At 38.2% G+C, this 23,838-nt stretch overlaps 1 protein-coding gene across 1 annotated transcript in view; it reads left to right on the top strand.

Annotated features, from left to right (window-relative positions):
* DSCAM (DS cell adhesion molecule) overlaps positions 1 to 23,838 on the top strand; it is an 818,243-nt gene that overhangs the window by 141,230 nt on the left and 653,175 nt on the right. Inside the window, exon 2 of the mRNA XM_046001392.1 lies at positions 8,313 to 8,630. Coding sequence (XP_045857348.1) covers positions 8,313 to 8,630 — 318 coding nt within the window. The remainder of the gene's footprint in view (positions 1 to 8,312; positions 8,631 to 23,838) is intronic.

The raw sequence follows: 23,838 nt of genomic DNA, 5'->3' as shown, positions 1-23,838 counted from the left end.
GAGCAAATAATCCTAAAATTTGTATGGAGCCAGAAGAGACCCCGAATTGCTAAGGAAATGTTGAAAAACAAAAACAAAACTGGTGGCATCACGTTACCCGATTTCAAGCTTTACTACAAAGCTGTGATCACCAAGAAAGCATGATACTGGCATAAAAACAGACACATAGACCAGTGGAACAGAGTGTTCTGGAAGCTTTTTATCTCTCCTTCTATTTTCTTTTTTTTAATTTTTATTTGTTTATTTACAGCATAACAGTGTTCATTGTTTTGGCATCACACCCAGTGCTCCATGAAGTACGTGCCCTCCCTATTACCCACCACCTGGTTCCTCAACCTCCCTCCTTCTATTTTCAATGACATCCTAGCTGGATATAGTATTCTTGGCTGCATATTTTTCTCATTTAGTGCTCTGAATATGTCATGCCAGTCCTTTCTTGACTGCCAGGTCTCTGTGGGTAGGTATGCAAATCTAATATTTCTACCATTGCATGTTTCAGACCTTTTGTTCCAAGCTGCTTTCAGGATTTTCTCTTTGTCAGCAAGACTTACAAGTTTTACTATTAGATGATGTGGTGTGGACCTATTTTTATTGATTTTGAGGGGAGTTCTCTGTGCCTCCTGGATTTTAATGTTCATTCCCTTCACCAAATTAGGGAAATTCTCTGCTATAATTTGCTCCAATATGCCTTCTGCTCCCTCTCTTTCTTATTCTTCTTCTGGGATCTCTTTTATTCTAATATTGTTTCATCTTATGGTATCACTTATCTCTTGAATTCTTCCCTTGTGTTCCAGTAGCTGTTTATCTCTTTTTCTCAGCTTCTTTATTCTCTGTCATTTGGTCTTCCATATCACTAATTCTCTCTTCTGCCTCATTTCTCCTAGCAGTAAATGCTTCCATTTTTTATTGCACCTCATTAATAGCTTTTTAAAAATTTCAACTTGGTTAGATTTTAGTTCTTTTAGTTATTTTTCAAGAAAGGGATTTTATTTCTCCAGAAAGGGATTCTCTGATATTCCCCCCCTTTTTTTTTGAACCCAGCTAGCACCTTGAGAATTGTCATTCTGAATTCTAGTTCTGACATATTACTAATGTCTGTATTGATTAGGTTCTTAGTCATTAGTACTCTTAGTTTTGTTTTATTTTTTTTATTATTATTTTTGTGGTGAGTTTTTCTGCCTTGTCATTTTATCCAGGTAAGACTAGATTAATAAGAGAAGAAAATACTAAAAAGATGGCAACGACCCCAGAAAATCATACACTAACCAAATGAGAAGAGACTCAAAACAGGGGAGACTAAAAAAAAAAAAATTATGTATTAGACTGGTGAATAGAACAGAGCTACACACTTGATTTGGGGTATATTTTGGTCTGTTAGAAGAAACTAACTCCCAAAATTTTAAAGAAAGAAAGAAAAATATATATATATATAGGTAAACATGACGAAGGGATGGAATATGAATGTGAAGATGAAAATTTAAAAATTCTAAAAAAAGGTAATTGATAGGATAAGAAGTTTGTTGGAAAAAAAAGAAAAAAAGAGGAAAGACGTGAGCAGGCTGGAGTTTAGAACAAGGATATGCACTAGATTTAGGGTATATTTCGATCTATTAGGAGAAATTGTATCCCAAAATTTTAAAGAAAAAAAGGTTAAGTACAATAAAGGGATAAAATATTACTTTAACAATGAAAATTTTTAAAATACTTTAAAAAATGCATTGATAAGATAAAATGGTTAAAAAACATTAAGATAGGAAAGAGGAAACATTTTTTAAAAATAGAATAAGAAAAAAATAAAATTAAAAAAATTTTAACTTTGAAAGACTAAAGAAACATGGGAAAATAGCCATGAATTCTATATGATGCATTTCCCTTAGCTCTGGAGTTCCACAGTTCTCATTGATGAATGAGCTTGGTCTTGGCTGGATGTTCTTGATGATCTTCTGGGGGAGATGCCTGTTGCTGTGATTCTCAAATGTCTTTGCCTGAGGCGGAATTGCACCATCCTTGCTAGGGGCCAGGCTAAGTAATCTGCTCGGGTTCGCCCTCGGGATCTTTTGTTCCCTGAACACTTTCTGTAGAGCTCTGAAGGATGGGAATGAAAATGTTCCTCCCCCCCCCCAGTCTCTGGCCAGTGGAGCTGAGAGCTCTGAGCCCCACTCCTCAGTGTGCCCTCAGAGAAAAGCAGTCAATCCCTCCCATCTCCCTGGTGGTTGCACTTGAAGCTCACCCAGCCTGTGATCGAGTGTTTCTATCTCTGGTGCACAGCCCTGTTTGGAGTCTCCAAACCCAGCAGATTCCTGCAGCATGCTCCCACACTGCTCCTCCCAGAGTAGGAAAGAGTGGGTCTCCACAGATCTGCCACTTGTGGAATCCCTGCTCGGGGACTGTGCCTCGGATCATGGTTTAAGGTATCCCCAAGCTGAGAGTTCACTCCTCAGCTCTAACTCTGTCTCTGTAGCCAACGTCCCCACTCCAATACCTAGAGGCTCTGCCACACTCAGGCACCCCTAGTCTTTTTGTGTCCCTGAGGGTCCTGAGACCACACTGTCCCTATAAGTGTTCCACCCCACTTAGTCTCTGGAGAAATTTTGCTCAGTTGAGCAGACTTCTAAAAGTTCTGATTCTGTGCTCCACTGCTCTATCACTTTCTGGGAGCTGGCCCCTTGCCCCACGATCTCTATTCCCATATTTTGACTCAGATTCACTTCTCCACACATCTTATCTTCCAGAAAGTGGTCGATTTTCTGTTCCTAGAATTGCTACTCTTCTACTCTTCTACCTCCTGTTGAGTTTGTAAGTGTTCAGAATGGTTTGATAACTATCTAGTGGACCTCCTGGGACCTGATGGTATCTCAGTCTCCTACTCCTCTGCCATCTTGCTCCTTCCTTTGCTCATCTTTTATATATTAAGTATCCCTGAAGATGCATCTCTTTTTTTTAAGATTTTTATTTATTTATTTGAGAGAGAGGTAGAGAGAGAGCGAGTGCAAGCATAAGCAGCAGGGAAGGGCAGAGGAAACGGGAGAAGGAGACTCCCTGCTTAGTGGGCAGCCCAATGTGGGGCTCACTCCCAGGACTCTGGGATCATGACCTGAGTCAAAGCCAGACACTTAACTGAGCCACCCAAGCATTCCCCCATTTCTGTTTTCTTTTTAACTTTGATTTTATTTTTCAAATTTTAATTTCAGCGTAATGTACAATGTTATATTAGTTTCAGATATACAATATAGTGATCCAACATTTCCATATGTTACTCAGTGATCATCATGATAATTGTACTCTTAATCCCCTCACCTATTACATCCAGTCTCTGACCTACCCCATCTCTGGTTTTTGTCTCTTCTTGTTTTTTACACTCTCCTTGGTACATCTTACTGAATGGCAGGCTTCAGATTCCCTGATTATGACATCTCTCTCTGGGGTCTTAGACCCCTTTTCCCACCTCACTAGTGGATGCCCCAAAGTCAGTGCCCTCTTAACCTTAGTGAATCTGACACTATTGTTTTCTCTGCCTTTCTAGTTCTGCCTTGTATGTTCTCTATTTTCGTTCACATAGCAATGATGCAGCCAGGCATGAAAACTATTGAATTTGACAATAATGACTTTTCCTCTTCCTCAGTCTCATTCTTTCCAAGGCCCTGCCCACACATTCTAGCAGGATCACATCAGACACATTCATATAGTTAGGCTTTCTCTTCCCTTTGTCAATGACCAGGCAATTAGTAGTCATGCCCATAGCAGCCTTATCGGACTTCCTGTCTCTAGTCTCCACTCCTTGTAAATCCATTGTTTACTTCTTTAAACTACAATTTGGGAAAGTGTCAATTTTTCCTGCATCAAAACTTTCACTGATTCTCTATTTTTTTAAACAGCTTTACTGAAATATCATTTACATACAATAAAATTTACCCATTTGTACAATTCAGTGGTTTTTCGTACATTTATGTATCTGTACAATATTCACCATGGTCAGGTTTAGACCATTTTAATCATCTCAGGAAGAAAATCTGCATCCCTTAACCACCACCCTATAACCCCCTCACCCTCACCCACAGCTCTAAGGAAACCATTCCTTTCTGTTCCTACAGAGTTGTCTCTTCTGGACATTTCATGTAAATTTACATAATTGTAGAGTGTGTGGCCTTTTGTGATTGGCATTTTTTCACTTAGCACGATGTTATCAAGGGTCAGCTGTGTCTGTATCATGCATCAGGATTTCATTTCTCATTGCTGCTGAATACAACTTCACTCATGGGACACACCAGATTTTGTTGATCAGTTCTTCAGTTGATGGACACTGCAGTTGTTCGCACATCTGACCATTGTCAATGATGCTGCTTTAAACACTGTGTACAGGCATTTTCATGGACATGTGTACTCATTTCTCTTGGGTATATACTTATGGATGGGACTTCCTGTTGCCTGCAGAATTTAGCTCATGCTTTTTAGCATGAGATCTGATACCACTCATAATCAAACTTTATAAATAAGCATCTGAAATGGAAGCTTCCCGAGATCACCCTCCGAGTCTTGGTTGTTCTTGTGTCCTGAGCCCTTAGCACAGCGCCAGGTCAATAGCAGGTGATGAGCAAGTGTATCAGAATAAGTGAATATAAAGAACCTCAAGCTCTCTCTTAAATTATGCATCACCCTTAGTTCCGCCATGAAGTTCCTGTTACCCGGTATCTTCTTGCTTCTCTCCTGTCTGTGACGACTCCGTGTCCTAACATTTATAGGCCTTCTGCCTAGCATCTCCTTTCCTCTTCTCTCTGGAGAGTTCCCCTCATCCTCCCCAGGCTGGGGTAGTCTCTCTCCTTTCTGCTCCTGTAGAATTTTGTGAATAATTCTGCGACAACACTCAGGGAAGAATTATCATTGATCTCTTTACTGACTGTGGCACCCTCTAGACCAAAAATTCCTTGAGATCAGTACCAAGACTCATGTGAATTTTCATTCCTGGGGCCTTGCCTGAAGACTGGTATAGGGCAGGTTCTCTACTAATACTCTCACACGTAGGAGGTATCATGTCATTGCATTCTCTAACATTTTTTTCATGTCTCTTCACCTGGCCAGATCGATCTGGAATTTAAAGCAAGCAATATAGGGGCACCTGGGTGGCTCAGTGGGTTAAGCCGCTGCCTTCAGCTCAGGTCATGATCTTGGGGTCCCGGGATCGAGTCCCGCATTGGGCTCTCTGCTCAGCAGGGAGCCTACTTCCCTCTCTCTCTCTCTGCCTGCCTCTCTATCTACTTGTGATCTCTCTCTGTCAAATAAATAAATAAAATCTTTAAAAAAAATAAAGCAAGCAATATAGACATTCTATTTTCTAGTGTAACATTCTTCTTTATGTTTTCACGGGAGCCCTGCTTATACCATCTGTTATAACAATATAAACCATGCAGAAATCTACCGATGAAAGAACAATTCTCCAAAGCCCCTTTCATCAGCGTCCTTAGTGTCCACACCCCAGGATTTTATATGCTACGTTGTGTGGCAAGACTATGCCGAATGTTTTGTTTAGCTTTCTGTTATTAAACTGCAGTTAGTTTCAGGGAAATTTCACACACACGTAATTCACAGTGAGATTGCCCGTGCCCTTACTGGAGGGAGCAGGTGTTGCTGTGTTTAAAGTGCATGCAGCATGCCATAAAATGAAGTACTATTATTTAAGCAGATGGATGGCCCCTTAGACGGAAGAACAGAAGCTGCTGGAATGTAGTTTGGGCTTTCTCTTGCCTGTGGCCATATGATGTGTCTCTTAGAGAATGAGTTTATGTTACGTTATTAAACCCAGTGGTGTGAAGTAGAAAGACTAATGTGAAATACCTTTAAAAAATGTAAGGAGAAGTGACAGTAATCCCCTGTGGGTCACTTATCTTCTTAACTACTAGGATTAAACATTTATTTTGCATTTTTCTTACAGTCATTTAAATAATTTCACATTTATGTATGAAATATTCCTTATATACATTCACGTTTTCAAAGACTTGCTATTCTTAACAAGGCTACTTTTATGAGACAAGAGAACGAATTCAAATATGACTCAATTTTATTTAGTTCGAATTACCCAAATCCAGTTGCCAGAAGAGTCATGTGGGGAGGGAACAAAAAAGGATCTGGGTGGAATTAATTAGTCTCGAAGAGTGACAGTTACCTCACTCCTAACAATGTGTTTGGGGTGATGTCAGTTTCCTAGAAAGCTCAAATGTAAAATCACCGTGCCACTATCAGCGTTCTTATTTTAGTTGAAAGCTGTAATGTTTTACTATTAACTGTGCTTCCGATCTGAGCCAATTTCTTAGTTAGCAATAATTTTCATATTCTGATTTATGGAGCATTGCTAAAGTCTTTGGTTATGGTTGGCAGAAAAAGTCATCGAACCGTTACTACTGGATGAACACCTCTGCCTGTCTTTTTTTGAGTAAACCTATCACTTACAAAGTGGATTTTTCTTCGCCATCTTTTGACCCATGGCGTCCCCTCTGTTTGCCAGCTCAGAGATAGTCAGTGCTGGCCCTGGTGAGCAAACTGGTGGGTGCTTCCAAGAGAGAGAGACGGAAGAGGAGGTGGGTGGACGTTCATGGGCACTGGCTAGGGGATGCTGAATCACATAAACAGAGCTTCCCCGGGAATTGGCTTTATAGGGTAAAGGCAACTGTATAATGAGGTTCAAGCTTCATCAGAAAAACTGAATCCTGTATCTGCAACCTCCTAGACCTTAATCCTTGGTCAAGTGACAACCCTTCTAAATAGGCACATCTTCTTCTGCCAACAGGAGCCTGTACTCCTCCGGGAGATCTGAGTTCACAAGACTAGAACAACAGCTGGAGTTTCATAACATGGCCTGGGATGGTACAGGTTCTCCCTAATATTCTCATCTCTGCCCAATGAGGCTAATTCCAAGTATTGAGGTCTTCTTTTCTCTCTAGGACTATGTGATGAGGATTTGTTTTTAGGAAGTCATATGTAGGTGCTAACATCTGAGAAGTAGGTCTTCATGGCATTTTAAAATCTTCGGGTTAATTTTTGGATTCTAGAAGTTGTACCCTTTGTTCACATAAATGACCCTCCATGACTGTTTATTACTGAGTGCAACATGGGCACTCAGTCAATGAATTAAAAAGCCAAATATGTCTGAACTGGTTTGTATATATTTTATTGATAGCAATTAAAACAGAAACAATTTAAATAACTAAGATCACTAACTGAGGGTTTTGGAGGGGAAGGGGGTGGGTGGTTGGGTGAACCTGGTGATGGGTATTGTGGAGGGCATGTATTGCATGGAACACTGGGTGTGGTGCATAAACAATGAATTCTGGAACACTGAAAAGAAATTTAAAAAATTTAAAGAATAAAATAAAAAATAACTAAGATCAGGAGAATAGTCTAGAAAATCATCAGGGAAAATGTGGATCCACTATTTAATTGCAAGGTCTGTATAGAAATATGGAATTTGGTATATGAGATAATGTTAGGAGAAAGAAGCACAGCCTATAACAATTGCATATTTTGCGTGTACACATTATTACATAAAATAATCATGTAGGTACAGCATGTAGGCCGGTGGACCAGGAGAGGAAGTATAAAAATCAGAACAGAAACTGTCATAGGCTAGTGGAATTGAGTAATATTTCCATCAGAGTTCTCTGTATTATTGCTGTACCTTTTCAATAATAAAAAAAAATATGCATCATTGATTGGGTACTGTTTTTAGAAAACTGATTGTGCTTTTTAAAATGTTTTACCTACAAACACAGATTCAATTTTTCAAAATTGTGGCTAATTTCATTCCAGAATATCCCTCAGTGTACCTCCCAAACAGAGCCAGTTAGTCCTAGCAAGTGGACCTAGTCATTGGTTCCTTTAACTTCTGTTTACCCTGCACTGACCGGGTGTTGGGCTCTGGGCTCTAGGTTAGAGCATGAACAAATCATGACATTTTTCTCCAGGAACTCAGGCTGTAGAGGGGGAGAAAACCAATAGATGAATACAAAATACACAACCTAAATCCCAGTCATGGTCAGTACTGTGGAGGCAGAAGGGGGTGTGGGGAACAGGCTGGTAAGTAATCCATCGCAAGTTAAGGTCGGGGATAACTTATCAATTGGTGTACAAGGTACGAAGTGAGGATAGTAGCTGATTCTTTAATGCCAGCTTCTCTGCCCATAGTAGTTGAGCAATTTTGAATTATTTCATTTTAGTCAAGACTGGTGATTGTTTCTCAAAACAACCTTGTGGAGCCAGAGTGACAGAAGGCTGCATTCGGAACAGGAGCCGTACTGACTGATTCTTGTGTTGTTTTCTCGTAGTTTTCAGTGAGGACCTTCACTCCAGCCTCTACTTTGTCAATGCATCTCTGCAAGAGGTAGTGTTTGCGAGCACCACGGGGACTCTGGTGCCCTGCCCCGCCGCAGGCGTCCCTCCTGTGTCTCTCAGATGGTACCTAGCGACGGGCGAGGAGATCTACGATGTCCCCGGGATCCGCCACGTCCACCCCAACGGCACTCTCCAAATTTTTCCCTTCCCTCCTTCAAGCTTTAGTACCTTAATCCATGACAATACTTATTATTGCACAGCTGAAAATCCTTCAGGGAAAATTAGAAGTCAGGATGTCCACATCAAGGCTGGTGAGTATGGTTCCTCTGCTTTGTTCCCTCTATGCCTGCTTGGGGCTGGGGTTGGGTCTGGATGGGGGTGGGGTATGGGGTGGGCAGTGACACATGGCAAAGTGCCATCAGCTGAGAACCAGTGAAAACCCTATGGTCAGTTCATTCTGACACTGCTGGGGAATTCTTTGAGACGTTCGAGGATCTCTTCACTGGGTTTCAAAATGCCTTGTGTTGCTGGAGCTAAGACATGAAATGAGTGATAGCAAGTGGGTAAGATTTAACTGTAGCCCAAATGTATTGTGTTTTGATTAAAAAAAAAGATTTTATTTATTTATTTGTCAGGGAGAGAGAGTACAAGTGCAGGGGAGGGGCAGAGGGAGAAGCAGACTCTTTGATGAGCAGGGAGCCCAATGTGGGGCTGAATCCCAGGACTCTGAGATCATGACCTGAGCTGAAGGCAGACACTTAACCAACTGAGCCACCCAGGTGTCCCTGTATTTTGACTGATCAATACTGTAACTCAGACTTCCAGTGTCTCAAACCCAGTGTGTTTGCTTCCTGTTCCTCCCCCACCCCACTCTTGTAACCCATCCTAGAGGCTGGCAGTGGGGGAGTGGGGAGGAGAAGGGAAGGAAGGAGGACACACAGTTCAAGTGGAATAAGACCCTGGCATGAAAGTGTGATGTAACTGAAACAGAATCAGTCAAATATTCTTGTCTTTCTTGTGAAGTAAAAAAAAGGATCATTTTAACATATTATAACATTTTTGACTGTGTCTCATGTTGCTAGGATGTTGCCAAAGAGAAAATCCTGAGTTGGTTGTGTCCCTTTTATAATGACATATTATATATCTTAAAAATTACATTCTTATATTTCAACTCAGGAACACAGTCTGAGATTCATAGACATAAAGAAGGTATACATATGGGACATACTGTGTCATTTTACAGATTTAACAAAGCCCTGAAAAACAAGCTCACAGCTAGACTCCAGTTAGCAAACAGCGTTTTAAATTTTTTTACTTTTCACCTTGTAAGTGCTACGGTAGACTGACACAATACAATGTCAGGGCAAAGAGAATGTGACTTTGATTGTTGTCTTATGCACCAGCAGCTGGGGGATCTTTGTAATAATTTCTGCAGCAAGTAGGTGTTGCTTGAAGACTTCACCACACGAGCAAATTATGAAATGTTTCTGAATTCCTGCATATGATCTCTTTGACGCAAGCAATCAGACATTAGAGTACGGTTCATTCTGCTAGCTAGTCACTTTCCCAACTCTATTTTGATCTCTGTGACACGTTCATGAATTCCAGCACCAGAGCAAGAACACACTTAGGAAAGAAAGAGAAAGATCGGCTTTAATCAAGAGCTATGAAAAGTCGATACCCCAAATAACTAAAATAAAGCAAATGAAATTTGTACAGAGGCCTCTACACCTGACAAACAGAAAGAGTGAGTGCCTTTGACTTGGCAGGCTGGAAATGTTAATGATGTGTCATAGAATCATGTTTATAATCTACAAAGAGTCACTTACAGAAAAACCTGAAACTTCAAACAGCTATGCTTGTACATGTTAATCCGCTATTTCTTTCTTGGGTTTCCTGTCAAATAAAGGAATTCAACTCTACTCCTGTTTAACTGCCATTTTGGAGATTTGTCATGGAATTGAATGCTTTTGCATGACATTGCTTGTTTTAAGGGGTGGAGATGACATCATCTCGTCTGGTGGCTGTGCCACCTTCCACTTACACGTGAATATGTTCTTCTCATCAATGTTCTGGTTTTCCTGACCCCAAACCCTACCTAGTGCATGTCTAACAAACACAGGATTGCTACATCCATGAGAATTTACAAGATGGACAGTCACGTCTTCTCATTTAATTTTACTTCTTGTTGTGAAGACATTATGACTTTAATAATCTTATAGATTTTTGATTGGATGCTTGAAAATCTGGTTTCACCCTTTTCATGTAGATACTAGTATAGAACTGAGTGGTTGAGGTAGGGGGTGCCTGGACTATGCTAACCAGTGATGGCTGGAGTGCAGATCTGAGCAGGAGGAGGACTGGCTCATGGGGTCCTGGGGTATGGGGTAGCATCAGCTCTTCCTGAGTGTCTCAGGGTCCCCCTTGATTGATGTTGGGATTTTCCTGGAATAATCCATTAGGTAAAATGGCCTCATTACCTTTCCTTTGGCAGTACAGGAAATTCACATTCTTCAGTTTTCAGTAACCTAGACTTAGGTCTGTGTGTCAGCAAGAGTGGGATTTTTCATCTGTCATGTCTCATGAATCAACAAGGCTAGGTCACCTTGCACGCTCATGTCAAGTACCCTCTTCCCCTTTCTGTTCTAAGGACTGGAATGCAGATGGCCCACTTGAAGCAGAACCACCCCTGGCCAGGTCCTGGCCCCCAGCAAATAGTAATCAACAGTATGACCTTGGGCAAGCAAAAAAAAAAAAAAAAAAAAAAAATTCTAAGGATTGTTTTCTCTTTCATTTACTGTGGTTAATAGCATCTGACTGGGATTTCTGCTCATGGCCAAGGTTGAGTGGCAGGGGCTGAATTTACCCTTTTCTCTGAAACAACAAGCCTACAAGACATACAGAGCAACTGTTATCAAGACTGGCCATCAGGCAATAGAGAAAATGATCCATGAGGGGCTGGAAGAAGCAGGTGATCACTTTGACTGCCCCAGTGCACCCCCAGATGGAGGCCACAAAAACCTATATGTGAATTTTTAAGCAGCTGTATATGTAATTGTAAAAATGTGGAAGCAACAAAGTGGTCCTTTAGTATGAGAGTGGGTAATAACAAAGACTCTCTCCTTGCTGAAACCTTAGTCAGGCTCCTGTGATCCCTCTTCTGGGCTAGTCTTTGTCCTTCCCCAGACCAGTTCTAGTAAGACTCCTACTCAGTCAACCCCTCTCTTTGACATCTGGCCACTCCGATGTCTGATCAAGTTCTTCATCTTACTTTGATATGTGAGTCATTCCTGCCTTTAGCATTTATGCCCTTCTGGGTAATCTTCTATTGACTGATCCCCTCACTCTGCCCTTTGGCTAGAATCCCCACTTGTCCTTGCTGTATTTGGAGTTGAGAAAAATTTCTCCCCCCTGTTGGAATAGTCATGAGTTCCATTTGCAATAGTCTTGAATAAAGTCTTCCTTTACATTATAACAAGCATCAGAATAAATTTTTTCTTTAATAATAAATGAATTATGGTATATCCATACAATGGAGTGTTATTTGGCCATGTAAAGAAACAAGCTACTCAACCTTGGAAAAGAGACATGGAGGAACCATCAATGCATATCACTAAGTGAAAGAAGCCAACCTTGAAGGGCTATAAACTGTATGAATACAACTCTATGACCTTCTGGAAAGAGCACAACTATACAGAGACAATAAACAGATCAGTGGTTTCCAGGGACTGCGGGGGAGGAGAGGAAGGATGAATGCATGGATCACAGGACATTTTTAAGCAGTGGAACTTCTGAAGGATACCTTAATGTTGTATACAGAACACTCTTCATAAAGCTGTACAGCATGGAAGGAACCTCCGGGTAAACTGCAAGCTTTACTTCATAATAATATATAAATACTGGCTTCTTAGTTGTAAGCAAGACATAACACTAAGGAACATGCTAATAACGAGAGAGACTGCCTGGGTGGGTAAAAGGAGTGTATCCCTTTGGGGAACACTCTGATACTTTCTGCAAAAGTTTTCTGTAAACCTAAGGTGGCCCTAAAAAATAAAATCTGTTCCAAAGAAAATTGGAAAAAAATATGTCAAGTAGCTTGATACACAAATAGAGTTCCCAGAGGAATGGATGGTGAAACAAACAAACAGAATAAATACACAGTTGAAATACTGGTTGAAATTTTTCAAATTTGATGGACACTATAAACTCACAGCTCCAAGGAGGTCTACAACTCCCAAGCACAAGATACATGAAGAAGGGCGCCTGGGTGGCTCAGTGGGTTAAGCCGCTGCCTTCGGCTCAGGTCATGATCTCAGGGTCCTGGGATCGAGTCCCACATCGGGCTCTCTGCTCAGCAGGGAGCCTGCTTCCCTCTCTCTCTCTCTGCCTGCCTCTCTGTCTACTTGTGGTCTCTGTCTGTCAAATAAATAAATAAAATCTTTAAAAAAAAAGATACATGAAAGAAAGTACACCAAGGCACATCATAATCAAATTTCTCAGGAGCAGTCTAAAGACAGAACATGAAAAACAACCAGAGGAAAAAGATACGCTGCACAGAGAGGAACAAAAACAAGGATGACAGCAGATTTCCCTTCAGAATCAATGTCAGAAAACAGAGAAGCAACATCTTTAAAGTACTGAAAGGAAATGGAATTTGTAAATCTAGAAATCTAGATCTATATCCAGTAGAATATTTTTTTTCGAAAATAAAGGTTTTTTCGAGCACACAAAAGCTGAAAGAACTTACCAGCTGCAGAGCTGCACTAGTAAAAATCTTAAAGGAAGTCCTACAATCAGAAGACAAAAGACACCTGATGGAATTTTGGCTCTACTTGAAGAGAAGAAGAAAGTGACAGTGGTAACCATGATCAGTAAATAAATTAGATTTTTCTAAAGTTAAGGTATAACTATGACATACATATCCTATCCCTTCCAGGTGTACATCATAGTGATTTGATACTTTCATACATTAAAAAGTGATCCCCCTGGTAAATGTTGTTACCATTCATCATCAGACAACATTTTACAATATTATTGAAATTGTGTACCTCTTAATCCTCTTCACCTAGTTCACCTCCCTGCTCTGGTAACCAACAGTTTGTTCTCTGTAAGTCTATTCTTGTTTTGTTTTGTTTGAACATTTGTTCTGTTTTTTAGATTCCACATGTAACTGAAGTCATATGGTGTCTGTCTTTCTTTGACTTATTTCATTTAGCATAACACCATCTAGGTCCATCAATGTTGTCACAAGTAACAAAATTTCATCTTCTTATGTCTGAGTAATAATCTACTTTATACACACACACACACACACACACACACACACACACACACACAACCATCCCATATAGTCTTTATCCACTTATCTATAGACCCTTAAGTTGCTTCCATATCTTGGTTATTGTAAATAACACTGCAGGTAATGGGGGTGCATATATCTCTTTGAGTTGGTGTTTTTGTTTCATATTAAATACCCAGAAGTAGAAGTACTGGATTGTATGGTAGTTCTATTTTAAAATTTTTGAGGAACCTCCATACTGTTCTCCATAGTGGCTGCACCACTTTCCATTCCCACCAACAGTATGTGAGTTTTCCCTTTTCTCTATATCTTTGCCAACACTTGTTATTTCTTGTTTTTTTTTAATAATAGCAAATATGAGCAGTGTGAAGTGATACCTTATTTCCCTGATGATTAGTGATATTGAGCATCTTTTTGTGTACCTGTTGGTCATCTGCATGTCTTTGGAAAAATGTCTCTGCCAGTCCTTTGCCCAATCTTAATCAGATTATTTTTTGGTGTTTATTGTTGTTCTGATACTAAGTTGTGTGAGTTCATTATGTATCTTGGATATTAACACTTACCAGATGTTTGATTTGCAAAGATCCTCTCCCATTGAATGAGTTGCCTTTTCATTTTGTTAATGGTTATTTGACTATGCAAAACTTTTTAGTTCACTGGTGTCCCATTTGTTTATTTCAACTTTTTTCTTCCTTGTATGAGGAAACTGGTCCAAAAAATATATATATTGCTAAGACAAATATCAAAAAGCTTACTGCCTTGGTTTGTTTGTTTGTTTTGTTGTTTCTCTAGGAGTACTGTCTGTTTTCTTCTAGTTTTATGGTTTCGGGTCTTACATTCAAGTTTTTAATCCATTTTGAGTTGATTTTAGTGTGTTAATATGGTGTAAGAAAGTGATCCAGTTTCATTCTTTTGCATGTGGCTCGCCAGTTTCCCCAGCACCATTTATTGAAAAGATTGTCTTTTCCCCATTGTATATTCTTGCCTCCTTTGTCATAGATTAATTGACCATATATGCATGGGTTTATTTCTGGGCTCTCTATTCTATTCCATTGATCTATGTGTCAATTTTTATGTCATTACCATATTTTTGGATTACTATAGCTTTGTAGAATAGTTTAAAATCATGGAGAATGATACCTCTGACTCTGTTCCTCTTTTTCAAATTCCTTTGACTACTCATGGTCTTTTGTGGTTCCATAAAAGTTTTAGGAGTCTGTGAAAAATGTCATTAGTTATGTGAAAATGCCATTAGTATTTTGATGGGGTTCACATCAAATCTGTAGATTTCTTTAAACCATAATTTTTTTGGTACTTATAATCTTTTAAAAGAAAGAAGTCTAGAAGATATAGTGGAAGAAGTTGTCTATGAAAATTTTCCCAATCTCACGAATGGAAACAACGTTCATGTACTAGAGGCAGAAAGATTTCCTCCCAAGATTTTAGATTCTCGAAAGTCCTCACGGCACCTTATCGTTAGAATGGGGAATTTTGTTTCAAGAGAGACCCTCTTAAAAGCAGCTAGGACAAAGAAGCTTCTTACATATAGAGGAAAGCCCATTAGAATAACGTCAGACCTTTCCACAGAGACCTAGAAAGCCAGGAAGGGCTGGCAAAATATATTCAGAGTACTAAATGAGAAGAACATGCAACCAAGAATACTCTATCCAGCAAGACTGACATTTAAAATGGATGGAGAGATAAAGAGTTTCCAAGACCGGCAAGGCTTAAAAGACTATGCAACCACCAAGCCGACACTGCAGGAAATATTAAGGGGGGGTCCTATAAGAGAGAAAAAATCCTAAGAATATCATTGAACAGAAATATAGAAACAATCTATAGACAGAAAGACTTCAAAGGCAACACGATGTCAATAAAAACCTATCTCTCAATAATCACTCTCAATGTGAATGGCCTAAATGCGCCCATAAAATGACACAGGGTTGCAGATTGGATAAAACGACAGGACCCATCCATATGTTGTCTACAAGAGACCCATTTTGAACCTAAGGATACACCCAGACTGAAAGTGAAGGGATGGAGAAGCATCTTTCATGCCAATGGGCCTCAAAAGAAGGCCGGAGTAGCGATTCTCATATCAGATAAATTAGATTTTAAACTAAAGACTGTAGTCAGAGATACAGAAGGACACTACATAATTCTTAAAGGGACTATCCGCCAAGACGATCTAACAATTGTGAATATCTATGCCCCCAATATGGGAGCACCCAATTACATAAGAAAACTATTAATCAAGATAAAGAGTCATATTGATACGAATACAATAATAGTAGGAGATCTTAATATGCCTCTCTCAGAAATAGACAGATCATCGAAGCAGAAAATTAATAAAGAAATAAGAGCATTGAATGAAACATTGGACCAGATGGACCTCATAGACGTATACAGAACATTCCACCCTAAAACAACAGAATATTCATTCTTCTCAAGTGCACATGGAACCTTCTCCAGAATAGACCTCATACTGGGTCACAAAGCAGGACTCAACCGATACCAAAAGACTGACATTATTCCCTGCATATTCTCCGATCACAATGCTTTGAAACTGGAGCTCAATCACAAGGAAAAGTTCAGAAGGAACTCAAACACCTGGAAGCTAAAGACCACCTTGCTTAAGAATGCTTGGATCAACCAGGAGATCAAAGACGAACTTAAACAATTCATGGAAACCAATGAGAATGAAGACACCTCGGTCCAAAACCTATGGGATACAGCAAAGGCGGTTCTAAGGGGGAAATACATAGCCATCCAAGCCTCCCTCAAAAACATTGAAAAATCCAGAATACACCAGCTGTCTCTACACCTTAAAGAACTGGAGAATCAACAACAAATCAAACCAACTCCACATGCAAGAAGGGAAATAATCAAGATTAGAGCAGAGATCAATGAGATAGAAACGAGAGATACAGTAGAACGTATCAATGAAACTAGAAGCTGGTTTTTTGAAAGAATCAATAAGATCGATAAACCATTGGCCATACTAATCCAAAAGAAAAGAGAGAAAGCCCAAATTAATAAAATTATGAATGAAAAGGGAGAGATCACAACTAACACCAAGGAAATAGAAACAACCATCAGAAATTATTACCAACAAGTAATATGCCAGTAATATGCTTATGCCAATAAGCTAAGCAACCTAGATGAAATGGATGCATTCCTGGAAAGCTACAAACTCCCAAAATTGAACCAGGAAGAAATTGACAACCTGAATAGACCGATATCTAGTAATGAGATTGAAGCAGTGATCAAAAACCTCCCAAAAAACAAGAGCCCAGGACCTGATGGATTCCCTGGGGAATTCTACCAAACTTTCAAAGAAGAAATAACACCAATTCTCCTGAAGCTGTTCCAAAAAATTGAAGCAGAAGGAAAACTTCCAGACTCTTTTTATGAAGCCAGCATTACCCTGATCCCCAAACCAGGCAAAGACCCTACCAAAAACGAGAATTTCAGACCAATATCACTGATGAATATGGATGCAAAGATTCTCAACAAGATCCTAGCAAACAGGATCCAGCAGCACATTCAAAAGATTATCCACCATGACCAGGTGGGATTCATCCCTGGGTTGCAAGTTTGGTTCAACATTCGCAAATCAATCAGTGTGATAGAACACATCAATAAGAGAAGAGAGAAGAACCACATGGTCCTCTCAATTGATGCAGAAAAAGCATTTGACAAAATCCAGCATCCGTTCCTGATGAAAACGCTTCAAAGTATAGGGATAGAGGGGACATTCCTGAACTTCATAAAATCTATCTATGAAAGACCCACAGCAAATATCATCTTCAATGGGAAAAAGCTTGCAGCCTTCCCGTTGAGATCAGGAACACGACAAGGATGCCCACTCTCACCACTCTTGTTCCACATAGTATTAGAAGTTCTAGCAACGGCAATCAGACAACAAAGAGAAATAAAAGGTATCCAAATTGGCAAGGAAGAAGTCAAACTCTCTCTCTTCGCAGATGACATGATTCTTTATATGGAAAACCCCAAAGACTCCACCCCCAAACTACTAGAACTCATACAGCAATTCAGTAACGTGGCAGGATAGAAAGTCAATGTACAGAAATCAGTGGCTTTCTTATACACCAACAATGAAAATACAGAAAGGGAAATTAGAGAATCGATTCCATTTACTATAGCACCAAGAACCATAAGATACCTGGGCATAAACCTAACCAAAGAAGTAAAGGACCTGTACTCGAGGAACTACAGAACACTCATGAAAGAAATTGAAGAAGACACAAAAAGATGGAAGACTGTTCCATGCTCTTGGATTGGAAGAATAAACATTGTTAAAATGTCTATACTGCCTAGAGCAATCTATACTTTTAATGCCATTCCGATCAAAATTCCACCGATATTTTTCAAAGAGCTGGAGCAAATAATCCTAAAATTTGTATGGAGCCAGAAGAGACCCCGAATTGCTAAGGAAATGTTGAAAAACAAAAACAAAGCTGCCGGCATCACATTACCTGATTTCAAGCTTTACTACAAAGCTGTGATCACCAAGACAGCGTGGTACTGGCATAAAAACAGACACATAGACCAGTGGAACAGAGTGGAGAGCACAGATATGGACCCTCAACTCTATGGTCAAAGAATCTTCGACAAAACAGGAAAAAATATTCAATGGAAAAAAGACAGTCTCTTCAATAAATGGTGCTGGGAAAACTGGACAGCGATATGTAGAATGAAACTCGACCATTCTCTTACACTGTACACAAAGATAAACTCGAAATGGATAAAAGACCTCAACGTGAGACAGGAATCTATCAGAATCCTAGAGGAGAACATAGGCAGTAACCTCTTCGATATCAGCTACAGCAACTTCTTTCAAGATATGTCTCCAAAGGCCAAGGAAACAAAAGCAAAAATGAACTTTTGGGACTTCATCAAGATCAAAAGCTTCTGCACAGCAAAGGAAACAGTCAACAAAGCAAAGAGGCAACCCACGGAATGGGAGAAGATATTTGCAAATGACAGTACAGACAAAAGGTTGATATCCAGGATCTATAAAGAACTTCTCAAACTCAACACACACCAAACAGATAATCATATAAAAAAATGGGCAGAAGATATGAACAGACACTTCTCCAATGAAGACATACAAATGGCTATCAGACACATGAAAAAATGTTCATCATCACTAGCCATCAGGGAGATTCAAATTAAAACAACATTGAAATACCACCTAACACCAGTTAGAATGGCCAAAATTAGCAAGACAGGAAACAACGTGTGTGGGAGAGGATGTGGAGAAAGGGGAACCCTCTTACACTGTTGGTGGGAATGCAATTTAGTGCAGCCACTTTGGAGAACAGTGTGGAGATTCCTGAAGAAATTAAAAATAGAGCTTCCCTATGACCCTGCAATTGCACTGCTGGGTATTTACCCCAAAGATACAGATGTAGTGAAAAGAAGGGCCATCTGTACCCCAATGTTTATTGCAGCAATGGCTACGGTCGCCAAACTGTGGAAAGAACCAAGATGCCCTTCAACGGATGAATGGATAAGGAAGATGTGGTCCATATACACAATGGAGTATTATGCCTCCATCAGAAAGGATGAATACCCAACTTTTGTAGCAACATGGACGGGACTGGAAGAAATTATGCTGAGCGAAATAAGTCAAGCAGAGAGAGTCAAGTATCATATGGTCTCACTTATTTGTGGAGCATAACAAAGAACATGGAGGACATGGGGAGATGGAGAGGAGAGGGAGTTGAGGGAAACTGGAAGGGGAGATGAACCATGAGAGACTATGGACTCTGAAAAACAACCAGAGGGTTATGAAGGGTTGGCAGGGGGGTGGGGGGGTGGGATGTTGAGGAACCAGGTGGTGGGTAATAGGGAGGGCATGTACTGCATGGAGCACTGGGTGTGATGCCAAAACAATGAACACTGTTATGCTGTAAATAAACAAATAAAAATAAATATTAAAAAAAAAGACACTTGACTGTTTAAACAACAACAACAAAATGTCTTGTGGGGCTTGTAACATATATATGAGTAAAGTGTATAAAATAATAACAAGTCTGGAGTAAAGATGTGGAAGTATACTCTTGTAAGGTTTATTTTCCCCCTTATATGTGAGGTGGTATAATATCACCTGAATATAGATTATGATAAGTTACAGATGTATGTTATAAAATGGAAAGCAATCACTATAGCGAAACTATGATAAGTTACAGATGTATGTTATAAAATGGAAAGCAATCACTATAGCAAAACAGAGAATTATGACTAATAAACTTCATAATAAAGGACAATAAATGAAATCATTAAAAAGAATCCTCAATTCTAAACAAAGAATAAAAAATAGGAAAAATGAACAAAGAGTAGATGGTAAAAATAGAAATTAAAAAAACAAAGATGATGGTTTTAAACCTAATCCTACTGATACACACATTAAATATAAATGCTCCAATTATCTGGTTTAAAAGGCAGAAATTGCTAGATTAGTTTCAAATACTGCTTAAAAAATGTACTTTAAATATAAAGATACAGGTTTGTTAAAGGTAACAGGATGGGAAAATATGTACTATGCTCATGAAATCAAATATATTTAATGAAAAACATCAAAAAATTGGAGTAAGTACATTAATATCAAAGTATATTTCAGAGAAAATAATATTACCAGGACTAAGATTCATTTCATAATACAAAGGAGTCATTGAATTCAGAAGATATGACTATTCAAAATATTTATTCCCCCTACAACAGCACTTCAAAATACATGAAATAAAAACTGATAGAAATCTGAGGAGAAACAGACAAATGAAAATTTATCAATGGAGATTTCAACACCCCTTTTTATTAATTAGGAGTAGGTAGAAGCAGCAAGGATAAAGAATATTTGAACAACACTATTAAATATTTGACCATATTATCATTTAAATCAAGAACAAAGAATCCAACAATAGCACAATACACATTATTTTCAGAAGAAAATAGAAATTTACCAATATAAACCACATTATGGGGAATGAAGAAAGTCTTAGATGAATTTTTTGAAACTAAAATTATATAATATAAGTCCTTTGACTGCAATGGAATTAAGATAGTAATCACTAACTCCAGGAAATCCCCAAATAGTGAGATATTAAACCACACAGTTCTAAATAGTCTGTACAAATGAAAAATAGAAGGAAAAGTAGAAGGTATTTTAAATGGAATGAAGATGCATTGAATAAACATTTAATTAAATGGGAAAAAATAGAATGAAGATGAAAACACAATATCTAAGTAAGAATTTTGGGGATGCCATTGAAAGAGTGCTTGGGGGAATATTTCTAGTTTAAAAAACCCTGAATAGAAGTAAAAAGTGGTTTCAAACACTGGACTCAGCTTCCATCTTAAAACTAGAAAAGAAGAACAAATTAAAACCAATAAAGGTAGAAAGGAAAGAATAAAAATCAGAGTGAAAATCAATAGATTATAAAACACAGGAAATCAATGAAGCCAAAAACTTCATTATTTGGAAAAACAAAACAAAACAATAAATCTGAGAAACTTCTGGCCAGATTGAAGAAGATAAGAAAGAAGGCAAATTACCAAATCAAGAAAGAGGAAGGTGATATCAGTATATGTTTTATAGATATCAAAATTATAATAAATTATTAAGGACAAGTGTATGTCAATAAGTTCAACAACTTAGATGAAATAAGAAACTCCTTGAAAGACATAAAATACAAAAATTTTTTCAAGAAGAAATAGATGAACTGAAGACCTGTATCTTTTAAAGAATTTGAATTTGTAGCAAAAAAAAAAAAATTCTACAATGAAATTCCAGGCTCAAATGGATTTAGTGTTGAATTCTAGCAAACACAAGGAAGAAATAATAAAAATTCTACACAAACTCTTCCAGAAAGCTGACAAGGAGAAAATACTTCCCGAATTATTTAATGAGATCAGCACTACCTTGCTACTAAAATAAGATAAAGACACTATAAGAGAAAAATAAAATCACAAATATCTCTAGTGAGTATGGATGTAAGAACTCTAAACAAAGTTTTAGCAAACTGTGTTCAACAACAAAGAAAAAGGATAATATATCATGATCATGTAGGCCTTATCTCCAGAAGCAAGAGTACTTTCACATTTGAAAATTAATCCAGATAGTTTACCATATTAACATATTAAAAATAAAAGCCATGTGATCATTTCAATTGATGCAGAAAGCATTGACAAAATACATCATTCACTTATGATAAAATTCTCAGAAAACTAGGAATAGAAGTTAGTTTCCTTATGGTAATATAAAGCACCTATAGAAATTTTCATATGGCTAGCATCTTAGTGGTAAAAATTTGCTTTTCCTCTAAAGATGAAGAACACAAGGATGTGGGCTGAGTGCCTTCACCACTTCTTTTCAACATTGAACTGGAAATGGTAGCCAGTGCAATAAGGCAAGAACAATAAATAAAAGGCACTATGATTGCAAAGAAACATGTTCATCTGTTTTTATTTGTAGATGGCAATCATATATGTAGAGAATCAGATAGAATCTACAAAAAAAGCTACTGGAAGTAATACATGAGTTTATAAAAATAGCAGTACATAAAATGAACACACACACACACACAATTGGTAGATAATTTAAAAATAGTATTTAAAATAGCAACAAAAAATAAGATATCCTTATGGATCTATCTGATCTCAAATGTGAAAGATCTGTACACTGGAAATTATAAAGCACTGCTGAATGAACATAAAGAAGATGTAAGTAAAAGGAGAAAATTATTTCAGTGTTATTAAGATGTCTTCTCTCTCAAATGGTCTATAGATTCAATACAATCCAAATGAAAACTTCAGCAGACTTTTTTTTAAACAAATAGAAACTGATGAATTTATTCTAAAATTTATATGGAAATACAAAGTACCTAGAGCAGCCAAAAGAGCCCTGAAAAATGGATGGTAATTTAAGAAAGCTAACACCGCTTGACTTTTAATACTTATTTAAACATAAGTAATATAAAACAGAGTCTAGAAATTGACCAAACACATATGGACAAATGTGCAAAATATTTCAATGAAAGGATAGTTGTTTCAACAAATGATGCTGGAGTAATTCTATGTCCGTTTTCAAAAAAATGAAAAAAAAAAGTGAGCTTCAATCCATACTTTGTATCATATACAAAACCTAACATGGATCATAGATGCAAATATAAACCTATGAACTTTTGGAAAGAAATGGAAGAAAAAACTCTTTGCAATCTTGGGGTATATAAAGATTTCTTAGGTATGACATCCAAAGCACAATCTATAAAAGAACAAATTGCTATATTGGATTTTATCAAAATTTAGAACTTTTGCTCCTCTAAAATAATTGCTAGTAGCATAAAAAGGCAGGTCGCATCCTGGCAGAAAATGTACCTGTTATATATATATATACCTGTTAAAGGACTTTTATCCAAAAATATATACCTGTTAAAGGGCTTTTATCCAGAAATATAATGAAATCTAAAAGCTCAATCATAAGAAAATAATCTATTTAAAATCAAGTTAAAAGTTTTAGAGAGACACTGCAACAGAGGTGATATACAACGGCTAGGAAGCACATGAAATGATGTTTAACGTCATCAACCGTTGAGGAAATGCAGATTAAAACCACAGTGAGATAGGTATCTCTACAAATCTAAAAGTAAAAACGATGGCCAGACCAAGTGTAAGTGAGGAGACGCATCAATTGGGACTCTCATGCACTTCTGGTGATAATGTAAGATAGTATAACCCCTTTGGAAAATAGTTTGTCAATCTCCTTAAAAGATGAATAAATATCTGCCATATATCCCAGCCATTCTATTCTTAGGTATGTAACCAGAGCATATGTCCATACAAAGACGTTTTTTAAAATTTTTTTAAAAGATTTTATTTATTTATTTGACAGACAGAGGTCACAAGTAGGCAGAGAGGCAGGCAGAGAGAGAGGAGGAAGCAGGCTCCCTGCTGAGCAGAGAGCCTAATGCGGGGCTCGATCCCAGGCACCCTGGAATCATAACCTGAGCCGAAGGCAGAGGCTTTAACCCACTGAGCCACCCAGGCGTCCCCATACAAAGACTTTTACATGGATGTTCATAGCAGCTGCTTTTGTAGTAGCTAAAAATGAGTCAAAGCCCATCAACAGACAACTGAGTAAACAAATTGTAGTTTACCCATAAAATTGGATGAAAAAGAATGGACTACAGTGTCCC

This window comes from Meles meles, chromosome 4 (assembly GCF_922984935.1).
Source record: "Meles meles chromosome 4, mMelMel3.1 paternal haplotype, whole genome shotgun sequence".
Lineage (NCBI taxonomy): Eukaryota > Metazoa > Chordata > Mammalia > Carnivora > Mustelidae > Meles > Meles meles.
The sequence above is the reverse complement of the archived record's forward strand: the minus strand, read 5'-3'. Positions and strand labels throughout refer to the sequence as shown.